This window comes from Rana temporaria, chromosome 12 (genome assembly GCF_905171775.1).
Source record: "Rana temporaria chromosome 12, aRanTem1.1, whole genome shotgun sequence".
Classification (NCBI taxonomy): Eukaryota; Metazoa; Chordata; class Amphibia; order Anura; family Ranidae; genus Rana; species Rana temporaria.
In genome coordinates this window covers 34,629,278-34,646,486 of record NC_053500.1, presented here as the reverse complement: position 1 = coordinate 34,646,486, position 17,209 = coordinate 34,629,278, and the positions used below count along the sequence as shown (strand labels likewise).

Here is a 17,209-nt window from a genome sequence, read left to right as displayed (position 1 = left end):
CTATGAAGGATCCACTGTCCTGGGCCCATATAGCACTCTGGCAACAGAAAACATTAGGCACCCAAAGGTTTCTAAGTTCTGGGCCCAGGGTCCAGCTCCCTAAAAAGAAAAGCATTATGGGCTATACCCCAAGGGTTTGGGGTCCGGTTACTGACCACTTTAGCGCTGAGGCTTTTTTGGACAGAACCGGTTAGCTCACCTAATCCCAAGGATGCGGAGGCAAGCTAAACCATGACTAACACCTAAGACACTGGCGTAAAAACTGAGGTACTCCTCCTATGGGAGGGGGTTATATAGGGAGGGGCATTTCCTGTTTGAGATTGCCAGTGTCTATCACCTGAAGGTACTCCATATAACCCATATAGTAATGAATGCCGCTCTGTGTCCCGTGATGTAACGATAAAGAAACGCCTGTCCATGTTTATTTCTTTTTTCAATTTTTTTTTTTTTTTGAGCTGGAGCTCAAAAACGCTGCGGTCGCGTTTTTGAGCGTTTAACGTCTGGCGTTTTTACAGCTCTACTCTAGAGCTTCAGAACGCGCTGGTCCTGTTTTTTTTTTGCAGCTTAAAAACGGCTCAGCCATCTACAGCTCAAAAACGTCATGGTGGGCATGAGGCCATAGACTAACATGGAGAGATGTTTTTAAGCTGCAAAAAACGCTCAGAAAAGTGTCTGTAAAAACATCCATGGAAATGAAGCCTAAAAGGTTTCATTTCCACTGACTTTTTTACAGCCACTTTTCTGAGCGTTTTTTACAGCTTAAAAACGCCTGTCCATGTTATTCTATGGCATCATGCCCACATAGGCGTTTTTGAGCTGCAAATGGCATAGGCGTTTTTGAGCTGTAAAAAAAAACGCAGGACCAGGGCGTTCTGAAGCTCCAGAGTAGAGCTATAAAAATGCCAGACATAAAAAAAAATGCTCAAAAACGCTCAAAAACGCTACCGCAGCGTTTTTGAGCTCCAGCTCACAAAAAAAAAAAAAATATATATATATATATTTTTTTTTTACAAAATAAACATGGACAGGCGTTTTTAAGCTGTAAAAAAGGCAAACAAAAGTGGCTGTAAAAACGCCAGTGGAAATGAAGCCTAAAGCTGAACTTTGGGCAGGTGTAAAAATACCAACACAGTTATTTTTATTTTTTTATTGTCATTTGTAATGTCTAGCTTAGGAGCAGTCTGCTCATCCCCTATGTAATAGGACTCAGACTGGGAGAGAGACTGGCAGAAAATCAGTTGTGTATGTGCCAACAAGGACAGGAAAAAAAAAAAAAGTGGTCGGGTATGCAGAGAGAGGAGCTCATTAGCCTGCTACTGCTCCTTTTTTGTCCAATTACAGGCTGTTGAAGACCAAGTTGCACTGCTTAGCTGAAGTAGAGGGAAGACAGGTCATCAGTCAGCCTGGACTGTCTAGCAGAACCAACAAAAGCGAGTGTCACCATTTGTGAACATCTCAACTAAATTACAAACAAATAAGCAAAAATGGGTGCCCAGATCATCAGATTGCTAACAAAAATCAGTGAGGTGGGTGCATTACCGCAATGGAGGACGAAAAACTAGCCAGATGGTTTCCAGTTTCCCTTCTAACGCCGTGTACACACGATCGGAAATTCCAACAACAAATGTTCGATGTGAGCTTTTGGTCGGAAATTCAGACCGTGTGTATGCTCCATCGGACAATTTCCGACCACAACAAATTTGAGAGCTGGTTCTCAAATTCTCTTGTCGGAAATTACAATCGTCTGTTCGCAATTCTGACGCAAAAAAATCCTACGCATGCTCGGAATTCGATGCATGCTCGGAATCATTGAACTTAATTTTTATTTATGTTGTACGTCACCACGTTCTTGACGTTCGAAATTTCCGACAAGATTTGTGTGATCGTATGTATGCAAGACAAGTTTGAGCAAGAAGCCTGTCTGAAAAAAATCCACGGTTTTGTTGTCGGAATTTCCGATCCTGTGTACGCGGCGTTAGGCTTCATTTCCAGTTTTATATAGTGTATACTTATACACAGTATTTGTTGTTGCACCCATCAGTCTTCCTTGGCACAGCTGGTTTCAGGCAAGGACTTCAGACAACCCTTTGTTGGAAATGAGGGCTGAATAACCAATGATTGGAACCCTCTCTAAGTAACTGGAAACAACTTCTCTCACAGATACCCAGAGTACTAGATTAAGCAACCGTCTTGTTTGATCAGTATAGTCCAAAAAGTTGAATTTTCCAAGCGGCTACTTCTTCAGCGTGATGCACTGGGAAATCTGAGTCACCAAAGTGAACAGTTGACATATTAACGGTGCGTAATGGGAGGGGGCAGCAGCCTGGAGATAAGGTATGGGTGGTCTTCTACGATGACGAAAACTTTGGGAGGGCGCTGGAACAAAGATAAAAACTACGTGGGATTTCAGGGTCATCATTACAAACTCAGCCGGCATAATGACCAAGGTAAGAGCGCCCGCTTTTCACGCATGGGAATATCGACCATCTGCTTCCACAGCCAAGGTCGCAGCCCTTGGGAATACTTTTAGCGGCGTAATAATTGGGTAATTTCTCTCGGCTGGTGACAGCAGGAGGCAAGGAACTACACATATCAAAGGAGAGCTTTATACATACACAGGGGACACAAATTAATGATGCTTTCATTACCAACCAACTTCAACACAACTTTTAGGAAGGACTGGCTAACATGGATTTGCAAGTTGGCAGATTTAATAACGCCTTAAATTCAAGAAGACCTAGTTAAAAGAAGGGTGCACAGCAGGGGCGGACTGACAATTCGGGGACTCAGGCACTGCCCGAGGGCCCCATGCCACTAGGGGGCCCCATCAGGGTTGCCAGCCTCAGAAAAACCATGGACAGTATGTAAAAATCTGTGGTTTTTTAAAAATCCCAAGATTATAGCTGCCCGTGTGGCCCCATAATCTATTGCCTGGGGGCCCCATAATCTCCTATTGATTTGTCAGTCCGCCCCGGGCACTGCACAGTTACCCTGTATATGGCAGATGAGGTTCAATGTAGGAAAATAGTAATGCATGTGGATGCTAAAAATTTGCATGCAAGTGACTCCATGTGAGGAGAACCCTTGGGGTGGGGGGGAACCACTTGCGTGTGCTGTCCACTTCTGGTCACCAGTCGTCTAGAGGGAGGTGCGGGAACTAAAGAGAATCCAGAGAAGGGAACCAAAACTAAAAATAATAATAATAATAATAATAATAATAATAATAATTGGAGGACCTCAGTTATGAGGAATGATTACAAACGTTAAAACGTATTGTCCCTGGAGAAGAGACGACGCTTAAGAGGAGGATATAATGATATACAAATTCTTAAAATAGTGACTCTAGCATTGGGTGAAAAGTTTTAATCTAAGGTCTATACAGAAGACACGTGGCCACACAATCAAGTTGGATGAAAAGTGGTTCAAGCTTTAACTACGTAAGGGGTTCTTTACTGTTAAGGTGGTGAGGATGTGGAACTCCCTTCCACAATTGGTGGAGAGTGTAGATAAGTTAAAGCAGACACAATGTACAGGGCTATGGAAAATGGTAGTGGCAAAAAAACACTCAGACATACGCTCCCAGGTTGAACCGATGTTCTTATTCAACCATGTTACAATATTTGTCCATCTCCATTTTCAGGCAAACCCGTTATGAGTGTGCCATAAACATGTATGCCGGGCCAAGTACACACCTTTATAAATAAAGCATAAAGGAGGAGAGGGAGGGAGGTACAAGGTAGATATTCCTATGCCAGGTTAACAGGAGCGATTTCTGGAAAATTTTACACATATTCACTCATTGAGCTGATAGAAGTGAAATATACTTAAAAAATATATATATAAAAATTTACTTTTTTTTCCCCAAGGTTTTTTTTTTTGGGGTACGGTATATCTTGATTTCATACAAAACGTTATTTGTGTATTTGTTAGTTGTATATTGTTGCTTTAAACGTTACATTTTTATTACTTTCTTTTTCCTTTTTTTGCTGTTTATTTCCCTCCCCCCCTCTTTTGAAAAAAAAAAAAAAAAAGGTTATGATGAACATTTTTCTTGGGCAAAAAACAGGCCCAAGGATAGTTGAAAGGAGCTTCTGTAACACAGTAGCCAATTAAATCCTAGTGCACTCTTAAGGCCGGGTTCATATTATTGTAGGACAAGTCCAATTTGTGCTGGCACAGAAGTCCATTGATTTGAATGGGTTGTTGTGCTTTGGTTTCATGCAGGAAAAAGGTTCCTAGACCATTTTAAAAATGCAGCGGCAGCGAAATCACACCATGCCATTTCCCCGCAGTTCCTGAACCCACAAACGCGCTGCATTTTATGATGCATGTGGGTGCTAGGGTTGTCCCGATACCACTTTTTTAAGACCGAGTACAAGTACCGATACTTTTTTTCCCCAAGTACTCGCCGATACCGAATACCGATACTTTTTTTTAATCTCACGTGACAGCGGCACATGTGTCCGTATGTTTTTTTTTTTTTTTATCTTTAACAATTTGTTTTTAATTGTTTACATTTTTGTATTTATTTATAATGCTTTCTTCTTTTTTTTTTAAGGGGGGGGGGGGGGGGGCGTGTCAGTGTGTTTTTTCTTTACATTTTTTTTTCTACAATCATTTTTTTTATTCTTTATTTTTTTATTTATTTTTTCAGCCCTGTTGGGGGGGCTTTGGTAAGATATCAGGGGTCTTAACAGACCTCTGACATCTTCCCTTTGAGACAGAGAAAGAGACTAGGGACACATGTTCCCCTGTCCCTTTCTCAGGAGCATCAGCTGCGCTGAAAATGAATGGAGTGGAGACAGCGTCTTCTCTTCATTCATAAACTGAAACATTTGTAAACACAGGTTACAATGTTTCAGTTATGTGAATGGACAGAGTCACTGATCACTGACTCTGTCCATTTGGAGCAGTAAGGAGCCAGATTTACCGGCTCCTACCCCGCTCTCCATCCTGACATTTCCAGGGGTGGAGAAGGAGCACCGAAGGGGAGAGAAACACGGCGGCATACACGGGATACACACGGCGACATACACGGGATACACATGGCGGCATACACACGATACACACGGCGGCATACACGGGATACACACGGCGGCATACACGGGATACACACGGCGGCATACACACGGCGGCATACACGGGATACACACGGCGGCATACACGGCGGCTTTCAGCTGCTCTAAAATCAGCGGTGATCCATGCTTGTAACTTCCCCATGCACTGATCACCGCCGACAGTACAAGTATCGGGTGAAGCATCGGGAGCATTTTGCCCGAGTACAAGTACTCGGGCAAATACTTGGTATCGGTCCCGATACCGATACTAGTATCGGTATCGGGACAACCCTAGTGGGTGCTATTAAAGATTTGGCTGTGGGTGGTTGGAGGTGCGATTCTTGCACCCGCAATAGCATGAACCAAGCCATAAAAAAAAAAAAAGATGTCAAAATTTGGGGGCAATGAAAACTCCCAATTTGCTATAGTGCGCCTAGTAATTAGAGATGAGCCAATCACACAAGATTTTCAAACCTTTCTTAATGATTATATGACCTATGTTTCCAGGAATCATTGAATATGAATGGTCGCCCATTCTGGCCTTCAATATATACCCGCCTTTTACTAAAATTACAGTTCTTCTTAGATCAAAGTCACCCGAACCTTGATAACATGGATATCAGGGTGTGGGGTTGCGGGCAGAGGGTCTTCTGACACCGTGAATGTTTTCTAGAAATGTTTTCAAAATGTCTTGGAGAGAAGAGACAGTAAAAATCAGTCTCCATATGCAGTAAAAAAAAAAAAAAATTATATATATATATATAATTTTTTTTTTTTTTTATTAAAAAAAATAATGTAAAGTCAATTTTTTTTCCCAGCAAATTTTGCCTAAGCGGTCCTAATAAATTAATTTTGGAGTTTCTGTATCAGTGATAATAGATTTGGCAATTATGCTTCCTGCCCTCACACTGTACTGCCCTGCATTAGCAGAGTAACAGTAGGGTGATCAGACATCCCCAGTTTCCAGGGACAGTCCCTGGATTGAGGACACTGTCCCCGGACCAAGCCTGTCCCCAGATTGGATTTGAAGAGGGGCTGGGGCAATTTCAAAGACAGTCAGTGCAGAATAAAAAAAAAAAAATCTGAATTACACAACCCGCTCCTACTAGCATAGGGGGGTTGTATTTTTCCCATTTTCTGTGCCATTTTCTGATGATCATGTGCTGGTCAAAGCGGAGGGAATATTTCTTCAGTTTTGGGTGCATGCCCATTCAGCTCCACTCGCATGTTCTTCTGCCTTGGCTCAAGTCCAGGGCAGCCACCTGCCTGCTTATCTCCTTGCCTTCCCTGGCGGAGTGATCTTCCTCCGCTCCCCACCCAGTAGTAGCTGGGGTCCAGAGAGTGAGACTTGACAGGCTGTGAGGCAGGCGGCGAAGGGGCAGAGAGTCGCCGATTGCCGCCAAAAAAATGATGTCCTCGGATTTCATAAAAAAAAATAAAAAAAATAAATAAATAAAAAATAAAAAAATGTGGTCACCTCAACAGCCATAGCTAGGGCTGCCACCTCATTCCTTTAAACATGAACACATATGAATTACACAGGTTCTTAGGCCAATTTAATGCAGTCAAGACACAGAGTTTATTTAGCATCTTAATCAGCCACAGAACCTGTGTTGTTTATATGTGTTTGGGCTTAAAGGGATGAGGTGACAGCCCCCTTTACACTTACTGGGCCAGATTCACAAAGAGATACGACGGTGTATCTCCTGATACGCCGTCGTATCTCTGAGTTCTGCCGGTCGTAGCTATGCGACTGATTCATAGAATCAGTTACGCATAGGTATGCCTAAGATCCGACAGGTGTAAGTGACACCGTCCGATCTTAGGCTGCAATTCCAGGCCGGCCGCTAGGTGGCGCTTCCGTGTCTTTTACGCGTTGAATATGCCAATGAGCATTTACGCCGATTCTCAAACGAACGACCGCCTGGCGCTTTTTTTTTAAGTCGTTTGCGCTCGGCTTTTTCCGGCGTATAGTTACCCCTGGGTCTATGAGGCGCAGCCAATGTTAAGTATGGGCGTCGTTCCCGCGACAAAATTTAAATCTTTTCCGTCGTTTGCGCAAGTCGTTCGCGAATACGGATGGAAGTCTTTTAAAACAATGACGTCCTTGCAACGTCATTTGGAGCAATGCATGCTGGGAAAATTTCCGGACGGCGCGGGGAAGCGCCTGATTTGAATAGTACACTCCCCCCTAGCCGCGGAATTTGAATTCCGCCGGGGGATTTACGATACGCCGCCGCAAGTTTTGAGGTAAGTGCTTTGTGAATTACCAACTTGCCTCAAAAACTTGCGGCGGCGGATCTTAAATCAGATAGGTTACGCGGATCTAAAGATCCGCGTAACCTATGTGAATCTGGCCCACTGAGTACACAGAGTCTACTCTGGTGCCTATTGGACTACACATTCATATTTAGATACACAATGGCTGTAAGTGGAGAAGTGGCAAGACTAGGCAAACAGAGGGCGCAAAAAACAAAATAAAATAACACCCTAGCACACAAAACGAACTTTAACCTGTTGTGTTTATGACAGTAAATAAGACAAATCCATTTTTATATACAGATGACCTCCCTGCTAAGATATCTCTGTGCTTGTGTCTTCATTCTCCTGGCTCTGAGCTTAGCCACATCAGCAGCTCCCAGCGAGCCGCATCATCCTGGAGACCAGGCTACCCAAGATCAGCTGGCACAATACTATTCAGATCTGTATCAGTATATCACCTTCGTCACCCGTCCAAGGTAAGAGGTTTTGCTCCCTACTACCAATCAGTGTTCAATTATTAACAGTTTTTCAGCTGAATATTAACTAGGCCAGATAAGAAAACGTGCATTGATTACTAGTGTTAGCCCTGGGATCATGGGCGTCCGCTCCATAGGGCAAGGGAGGGTGGTTGCCCCCCCCTGGAATCGCCAGGAGCAGGGCTGGACTGGCCCTGGGGCCGCTTTAAGCACTGCAGTGCTCTCCTCCCTCTGTCCTCGGCGCTTGTATTGTATGTCACAGAGCTGGGTCTGTGTGCAAGGTCCCGCCCCCCTAGTTCGGCTCCTCTGATAGTCTTCTAGTGTTCCACATGAGGTTGGGAAGGTATCAGCGCTTTCCTGATTCAGTCTGCATGTATACAACTTTCCCTCTCCTGGACAGCGTCTTCCCTCCCCCCTCTCCAGTCATTTCTATCCTGCTTTCACTTTCACAGTGTCCCAATGTTTGTGGGAGATCACCACCTCGACCCCCCCTCCCCCAGCCTCCTGTTATCTCTCCCTGTTTTAGACAATCTATTCCTGCTCTGTATAGTGACCCCCCCCCTCCTCTCCTGTGCCCTTCTCTCGGACCCCCTCCTCTCTACCTGCACAGCAAAACTGAGTGATGTTTTCTCCTGTCTCTGTGCTGCTGAACCTGCCTCTACTCAGCCCAGCCAACAGGTAATAACAGTAACAATTTCAGGCTTCATATCACTGCTAATTGTGAAGACAAGACAACTGTTATTTCAGATTCTATTTTTAGTAGGGGCCCATTCACAAGGGGTGCAAACATGCATCTCTTATGCAGGGCTGGCATTTATCAGCACAGGGGGTACATAGGTGTTGTGCACATCCCTGTGTCATCACCCCATTCATATCTACTAGGATGTGAGGCTGCATGGACACAGCCTATGTATCCTAATATGACATGCAGGTGAGGGTCCCAATAGATGTGAATGGGACGCTGGCACAGAGATGGCACACAATGCCCGTACATCCCTGTGCTGAAAAGAGAGGACACAGGACACACATGTCTGCACCACATGTGAGTGTGGGCCCTAAAGAATTAGTGTGCATGGAGGCTAGCTCCCCAGGCATACGAAGACAGGAGCTACTAAACCTGGCTGTATAGATGGATGGAAATGTAACGGGTCAAGCAAGGACCGGACAAGTTTCAATCCTTCTGTAGTCATTCTTGCTAAAGAGACATCAATTTAATGATCAACTTCTCTCAAGCCAGCAGAAATGTTTCTTTAGATTTGTAGCTCCGACATTGATGTCTCAGCGGAAAGGGTTCCCTTACCCACCTTAGTTGTGTGGATTGGGGGATCCATTCAATTTTTCAGACAAAAATAAAAACGTTTTTATCTATGGCCAGCCTCGAGCTTACCATACGTTATACAATCTGATTGTACAAATCTTTTGGATCTACCACCAACTATGTAGTACAAAGGCCTGCCTGATTGGATACTACTTAAATGAATTGTTTAGGTTGTCCATATATTAAATAGTTTTTGTAAATCTAAAGGAGATTGTGCAGAGATTGTACAATCAGATTGTATAGTGTATGCTATACCTACAGTATAGTGTTCTTGTGCATGAGTACTAACAGTGACAAATGTTTTCCCTGTTATCTTTATTCTCACCTACGCAGATTTGTTTGCCCAGGAACTTGGTCTTTGTGTCTAGGGTTGCACCAATACCTGTTTTGTACCAACAATACTTGTGCTCAAGTACTCGCTGATACCAGTTGCCAATACCTTTGCGGTGCGATTTGAGCCCATACGAAATGACTGGGCTTAAATCGCACTGTAAATAATCACATGTGATTTGAACAGGAATGTGGTGCGATTCCTGTCTGAATCACATGTGGTTTCCTGCACCACTCCTGTGTGAACCCCGGCTAAAGTCATTATGACAAGACAGGGTTAACACAGGAGCGGTGTGAGAAAGAGCATGTGATTCAGACAGGAATCACACCACATTCCTGTTCAAATCACATGTGATTCTTTACAGTGCGATTTAAGCCCAGTCCTTTCGTATGGGCTCAAATCGCACCGCAAAGGTATTGGCAACTGGTATCAGCAAGTACTTGAGCACAAGTATTGTTGGTACAAAACAGGTATTTGTGCAACCCTAGTGTGTACCCAGCTTTAGACAATGTGTCCGTAGACTAGAGTTGTAGCCTACAGCATAGTTTCTAGTTGTCCCTTATTTAGAGTGCCTGTCCCTCTTCTGGAATCAAATCCATTTGTCCCTCATTCCGAAAGGTTCCTCTTTTAGACCTTAAATAAATATAAAATATAGTGTAGTGTTTCAGTCAAGGGAAAGGGGTGCTGTGTAATATAAAGGGGTCCAGTGTTGCAGGGTGCTGTGTAACGTAAAGGGGGCCAGTGATGCAGGGTGCTGTGTAATGTAAAGGGGGCCAGTGATGCAGGGTGCTGTGTAATGTAAAGGGGGCCAGTGATGCAGGGTGCTGTGTAATGTAAAGGGGGCCAGTGATGCAGGGTGCTGTGTAATGTAAAGGGGGCCAGTGATGCAGGGTGCTGTGTAATGTAAAGGGGTCCAGTGTTGCAGGGTGCTGTGTAACGTAAAGGGGGCCAGTGATGCAGGGTGCTGTGTAATGTAAAGGGGGCCAGTGATGCAGGGTGCTGTGTAATGTAAAGGGGGCCAGTGATGCAGGGTGCTGTGTAATGTAAAGGGGGCCAGAGGTGCAGTTGTGGAGACAAAAGAGATATTAAAAATATGCAGGGGGCACAGTGGGGTGTTTTTTACATTTTAACATGGGGGGTCGCTTCTAACCCCTGCCAGCGGTCAAAGAAAGGGTAAAATGCGACTGTGTATTACCGCTGCCGAAGCGCCCCCCCCCTGAAAATATTTCAGCGGACGCCCATGCCTGGGATATGAGGAAAGCGCTCTCCTGCCCTCATCCCCTGGCATAAATAGGGTCCTTTGGCTGTCCTGAATCACCTTCTTTATGGGTAGCACACTGGTACCAAAATGATATCTGGGTCCTACCTTCACATCTGACCACCAGATACAATCATGAGGGGGGGGGGGGGGGGCTTCGTTGTTGAGCTCTATAGTCTCAGCATTATCAGAGAATAAAAATTAAAAAAAAGGAAGAAAGATGGTAGCTTCCGTAATAATTTACCAAGGTATGCCCAAAAATCAGAACCAGGATAAATAGATTTAGACAGTTTTCGTTTTGTGGGAGGGCGTCGGGTTAAAAGCAAAAAAAGCTTTGAAGTTGCCATCCAGAAATACAATACAAATACTTTTCTAAATACACTTGGACACCATGAAACGATTCTGTAAAGCTGGCGATTCTCCAGGATTCCAGTCAATATATACAGCCAGGGCTGTCTTTTCCATTGGGCACGCTGGGAAGTTGCCCGGGGGCCCCACTTGCCTGGGGGGCCCCCATCGGCTGCCCAGCGACCCCAGTAAAAAATGGTGGAGAGCAGCGGGTCAGAACCGAAGACTCTGGGGGACTCCTGCAGACTCTGATGTAAGAGGAAACTCTGAGCAGGCTGGGTTATAGTAACCTAACCTTCATGTCAATGAAGACATTTGTAAAACTGTAATTTTAGGTACTTTTTTTGCAGTGCCAGTAAAAAAAATGTGGTTCTGCCAGTAAATTTCATGATTTTTGTCAGTAAATTCTCATGCACGATTGTGTAGACAGGGCCCCAGTGCACTGTATTGCCCGGGGCCCTATAATGCTCTTAAGATGCCACTGTATACAGCCAAGTGTTTCACTTGCAGGGTCATATTCACTTTCTGCCACAAATTATTGCCATCCTATCCATTTCTATTGTGGGAAAAGTGGAAAAGAAACTGGACCCTGCGTATTTGGTCCTAAAAATTGTCCACCTTCCTGGAAAACCTCTGAAACCAGCTCTACAGATTATTTCATTATAAAAGTGGTGACAATTAAAAATGCCATCCTGATGTTCCTATACCGATTAGCAAGTCTCTAATCTATACAATGCTGGCCTGTCATCTTTATTATTCCTTCTCTACTCGGCAAGTCATTGATCTGCAAACTGTAGGGTCAACATCTTTATCCTTCCTCTACTTGACAAGTAACTGATCTACAGTCTGGAGATGGGCAATGTCTCCTGGGAGCTTTGTTACCAGGAGACATTGCGGAGGTCTGCCGCGAGTTATCGCGGGATTTAGAAAGAAGCAAGTTCTTTGTAAATCACACGATAACGCGCGGCAGACCTCCGCAATGTCTCCTGGGAACAATGACAAAAACTCCCAGGAGACATTACGGCATTGAGGAAGTGACGGAATACCCGCACACTACCTGATTAATCCATATACAGGATTGGGCAGTAACATAAAGGATTACTAAGGTTTGCCTGCCCCTGACAGTGACTCGAGCTGGGCATCACCGCTTAGTGAAGGATTGGCTCGGGCGGCTCGGCTGCTCTAGTCCTGCAAAGGGAACGGAGTTCCTGCTGTGAAAAAAGTGCAGGAACTCCGTTCCCACGCGTTCCCGCAGGACTTTAGCTCTGCCTTTAAGATACTTCTCAAGCATCACCCCACTGGCCTCCTCGGCCCATGGCTTGACACACAAGGCTGCTCTGCAAGCGTCACATCCGCTGGCTGGGTCCCTGGCTTGATTTCCACTGAAGTTTACCACTGAAAAGTTGTCGTTGGAAGCAGGACTGTTTCCAGGAATCAGCTACACCTGAATCTGTTACCTTCCATACCTTCTATCCCTTCACCTTTCTACCATTTTTACCCCGTTGGGTAATAAAAGCACAGAAAAGACATTGACTTTATTACAGCTCTCATCCAGTACCCTAGACGGTGAGAAGATAGAGGCAACGTGCCACCCAAATAAGACCAGCAGCTCCTTCGGGGGTAGTGCTACATAAGGATTATGGTCTTCAGTGCTACACGATATTACAGCTAAAGAATGTCCTTCAAAGTTCAACCAAAAGATAAAACCAAAAAATACTTGTAATCAGGGCTTTTTTTCCTCAAACAATAGGTGCTGGAACTCAACCACGACGCCCCCAAAAAACCCTCCACCCACACACACACCTCACAAACAGTAGGAGGGTCCTAAAGGGGCATTAAATATCAGGATTTTATTACATACAGAGTGCAGAGTTCAGGAGGGTTTCACACAGAGTGCAGAACTGTCACTTGTAAACACAGAAACCGGACTTTTGTGTTTACAAGTGATTATGGTGAGCAGGCACCAAATGGTCTGAGCCAGAGGTGGGGGATCCGACTTCCACCAAGTTTCCCCTGAAAAAAAGCCCTGCTTGTAATAATTCACACCAGTGGAATCACACCACATGGTCCTGCTTTCCAGTAACAGATGCCATGGGTGCGCAAAGTAACCAGCTGATAATTTGGTCTAGACATGTTCATTCATTTCTTCCTATAGGACTCCGCCATACTAACTTATGATGTCTAGCCTTGACTTGGATAAACAGACCCCAAAACCCTCGAAAAACGTTATTCCCGGCATCTGTCTTTTTAAAAATGATGATTCTCTTGATACTCTATGGTAGAAAAGTTATTCTTTTATATTAGAAAGGACCTACCTTAATCAAAATTAGCCAATGGGTATGGATCATAAATAGCCTGCCATCCAAATTTAAGATGTTATACAACGGAGCCTGCTCACCCCCCAAAAAATGTATAGACTTTGCCAATGTGGGTTAGGCATGGAGAAACCAACTTCGGGATTGAGCCAATTTGTTGTAGAAAATTTGATGCTATAGATAGATAGATAGATCTCTCTCATCAAACCCAATGGTTATGCCATTTTTACCCCCTCCCTACTGAGTCATCGGATGAAAGAGGCTATTCTCCAGTACCTGGATCCAAGGCAGAAAATGGCCTCAGGTTAAGCATCTAAGGATTTTGCTTCTAAATCACCGGGACTAGTATACAGCTAACAAGCAGAGTGGCAGCTTCCATCAGAGGCTTCTCATGTATTTAGCCCCCGACAGATTTTTTTTAATACGACTGCCAGCTGTGCAGACAGTGCTCAGATGAAGATAGAGTTATCATGCTAATGAAATGAGATTGCTAGTAATTACGGTTTGTGTTCATGCTATAGATTTGGGAAGAGATGGGATGAGGTTGGAGTGGAAGACGTTCCCAGCTACTAAACTTGCAGGGTGAGTATAATCCCTGGCCTTGTGTTTATCTGTGCCATGTTTACCAATTCATTATAGAGAACCTCCTATCATAACACTTATGCCGTGTACACACGATCGGATTTCTGATGGAATAAAGTCTGATGGATTTTTTCGTCGGAAATCCGATGAAGCCGACTTTCATCAGTCTTGCATACACACCATCAGACTAAATTCTGACCGTGCCAAAAACCGCGGTGACGTAAAACACTTTGAGGAGCCGAAAAAAATGAAGTTCAATGCTTCCGAACATGCGTCAACTTGATTCTGAGCATGCGTGAATTTTTCTCCAATGGGAGTTCCACACAGACGATCAGAATTTACTATTGTTTTTTTATCCATAGGAAAAATTTAAAACATGTTCTATTTTTTTACAACGATGGGGCCCACACACGATCGGTTTGTCCGAAGGAAAAAAAGTCCATCGGAATGTTTTCATCGGATAAACCGATCGTGTGTACACGGCATTAGGCTTACTCACACTTACAGTACAGACCTTCTCATTCAAAGAGTTTTCTTTATTTTCATGACTATGAAAATTGTAGATTCACACTGAAGGCATGAAAACTATGAAGTAACACATGTGGAATTATACATAACAAAAAAGTGTGAAACAACTGAAAATATATTTCATGTTCTAGGTTCTTCAAAGCAGCCACCTTTTGCTTTGATTACTGCTTGGCACACTCTTGGCATTCTCTTGATGAGCTTCAAGAGGTAGTCACCTGGCGCAGCACCCCATCACTCTCCTTCTTGGTAAAATAGCCCTTACACAGCCTGGAGGATGGTCCAAATAAACGCAAACCGGATGGAATAGCATGCCGCTGCAAGATGCTGTGGTAGCCATGCTGGTTCAGTATGCCTTCAATTTTGAATAAATCCCCAACAGTGTCACCAGCAAAGCACCCCCACACCATCACACCTCCTCCTCCATGCTTCACGATGGGAACCAGGCATGTAGAGTCCATCTGTTCACCTTTTCTGCGTCACACAAAGACACGGGGGTTGGAACCAAAGATCTCAAGTTTGGACTCATCAGACCAAAGCACAGATTTCCACTGGTCTAATGTCCATCCCTTGTGTTCTTTAGCCCAAACAAGTCTCTTCTGCTTGTTGCCTTTCTTTAGCAGTGGTTTCCTAGCAGATATTCTACCATGAAGGCCTGATTCACACAGTCTCCTCTTACCAGTTCTAGAGATGTGTCTGCTGCAAAAGGTGGCTACTTTGAAGAACCTAGAATATGAAATATATTTTCAGTTGTTTCACACTTTTTTGTTATGTATAATTCCACATGTGTTAATTCATAGTTTTGATGCCTTCAGTGTGAATCTACAATTTTCATAGTCATGAAAATAAAGAAAACTCTTTGAATGAGAAGGTGTGTCCAAACTTTTGGTCTGTACTGTATGTAGACGAGACAGTGGCATGCGTTAGGCGCAACACTTTGCAGTACAACGCGATCGTGGCCACATAACATCCCCCCTAAAGTCTGAAGGACGTTAAATTGGCCATTTGTTTAGAAAGTTTGGAGACCCCTGCTCTAGTCCATTAGAGGAATACACATGTGGGAAATTAAAAGGTTAAATTATTGCTGTATAAAAAGGGCCTCATGCATGTGGGCACTGAGGCCCATAGAGTGGGAATGGGTTGTTTCATACCTCCCAACTGTCCCTCATTCTCCTCATTTGTCCCTCATTTTGGTCTGATCTATACAGATGTATATAAAATGCACTTGTTATCTATCAAAAAGTTTTTCCCAGCGCTAAACCTTTCATCTGATCTCTAAACTGTTACAGAGGCGATTCAGTTCGCATGTGCCGCGCTATATAAGTTTTTCATTCATTCATTTGTAAATTCCAAAAGCCGATACAAAGAAATAGTAGTGGTAAAAAAAGCACTTGTGGGTTTAACCAATCTTATTTTTTTTGTACAATTCTCCTTTAAGGGGGCGTGGCAAGGGGTGTGTCCTATGCCTACATACTTTTGCTGATAGGTGTCCCTCATTCCCATCTCAGAAAGTTGGGAGGTATGTTGTTTGTATAGGAGGCTTGACCTGCTAGGTGCTACATTCAGGGAATCAGGGAAGTGTATGGAGATGTAAGGGCAAAGCCACCCGTCCTGGTTTGACAGGCATATGGGTGCGGAGCAGACAGCGTACATTTGGGGCCACTCACCCACAAGCCTATTAAATCAGGACGAGCAGCTTTGTCTGTGCAGCCCCCATAGACCACATGCATGTAGCACCTGGCGGCTCTAGTTCATAAACGTATGGCCCAATCACAGTCTATGGGCCTCCGTGCTCTTGTGAATAAGGTATATATATATATATATATATATATATATATATATATATATATATATATATATATATAAAAAAAATTAAAAAAAATATTGGTTTTATTTTCATTTTTTGGCACAAGAACAGGTAGCCAGGATAGTTACAAGGAGCTTTCCCAACTCTCAGGAGCCATTTAGAACCCAATGCACTCTTAAAAAACAGCATCATGTCTTTCCCATTGATTACAATGCATTTCCCCAAATGTCTCCTGCCAAGTATACAACACTAACAGTCTCTTCCTCTTTCAGGTCAGTGACTACATACGGGGCAGAAGAAAAAAAGACCTCCAATCCAGGTGTCGCATATCTCAGCTGTGTGCTGTAAACACATCTTTTCATATCCAGCTGAATAAAACCCTCTATGTTACAAATAAAAAAGTCATGTGTCGTGATTGATAGGAGACCTTTGATATACATTAACCACTTCAATGCCAGGCGAAAGAGAATAACTTCTTTAACCACTTAAGGACCTTGTGGAATGGCGTCAAACTTTTACCCTTAAAAATCTCCATAGGTGACGTTTAAAAAATTCTATAGGTTGCATCTTTTGAGCTACAGAGGAGGTCTAGGGCTAGAATTATTGCTCTCGCTCTAACGATTGTGGTGATACCTTGTGTGGTTTGAACACCATTTTCATATGCGGGCGCTACTCACGTATGCGTTCGCTTCTGCGAGCGAGCTCGTCGGCACAGGGCGCTTTAAAAAAAATTTTTTTTGGGGGGGTTTTCTTATTTTTTTTTTTTTTTTACACTGAAAAAAAATAAATAAAAATGTATCACTTTTATTCCTATTACAAGGAATGTAAACATCCCTTGTAATAGAAACAAGCATGACAGGTCCTCTTAAATATGAGATCTGGGGTCAAAAAGACCTCACACCTCATATTTAGACTTAAATGCTAAAAAAA

The 17,209-nt window shown here is 43.7% G+C and overlaps 1 protein-coding gene across 1 annotated transcript; it reads left to right on the top strand.

Moving 5' to 3' along the window:
• Nucleotides 1–2,346: 2,346 nt before the first annotated feature.
• Nucleotides 2,347–16,680, top strand: PPY (pancreatic polypeptide). Its single transcript, XM_040331216.1, has 4 exons — nt 2,347–2,447; nt 7,620–7,795; nt 13,887–13,947; nt 16,552–16,680. The coding sequence occupies exons 1-3, from the start codon at nt 2,439–2,441 to the stop codon at nt 13,936–13,938; spliced, it is 237 nt and encodes a 78-aa protein (XP_040187150.1). The 5' UTR covers nt 2,347–2,438; the 3' UTR covers nt 13,939–13,947; nt 16,552–16,680.
• Nucleotides 16,681–17,209: the final 529 nt, after the last annotated feature.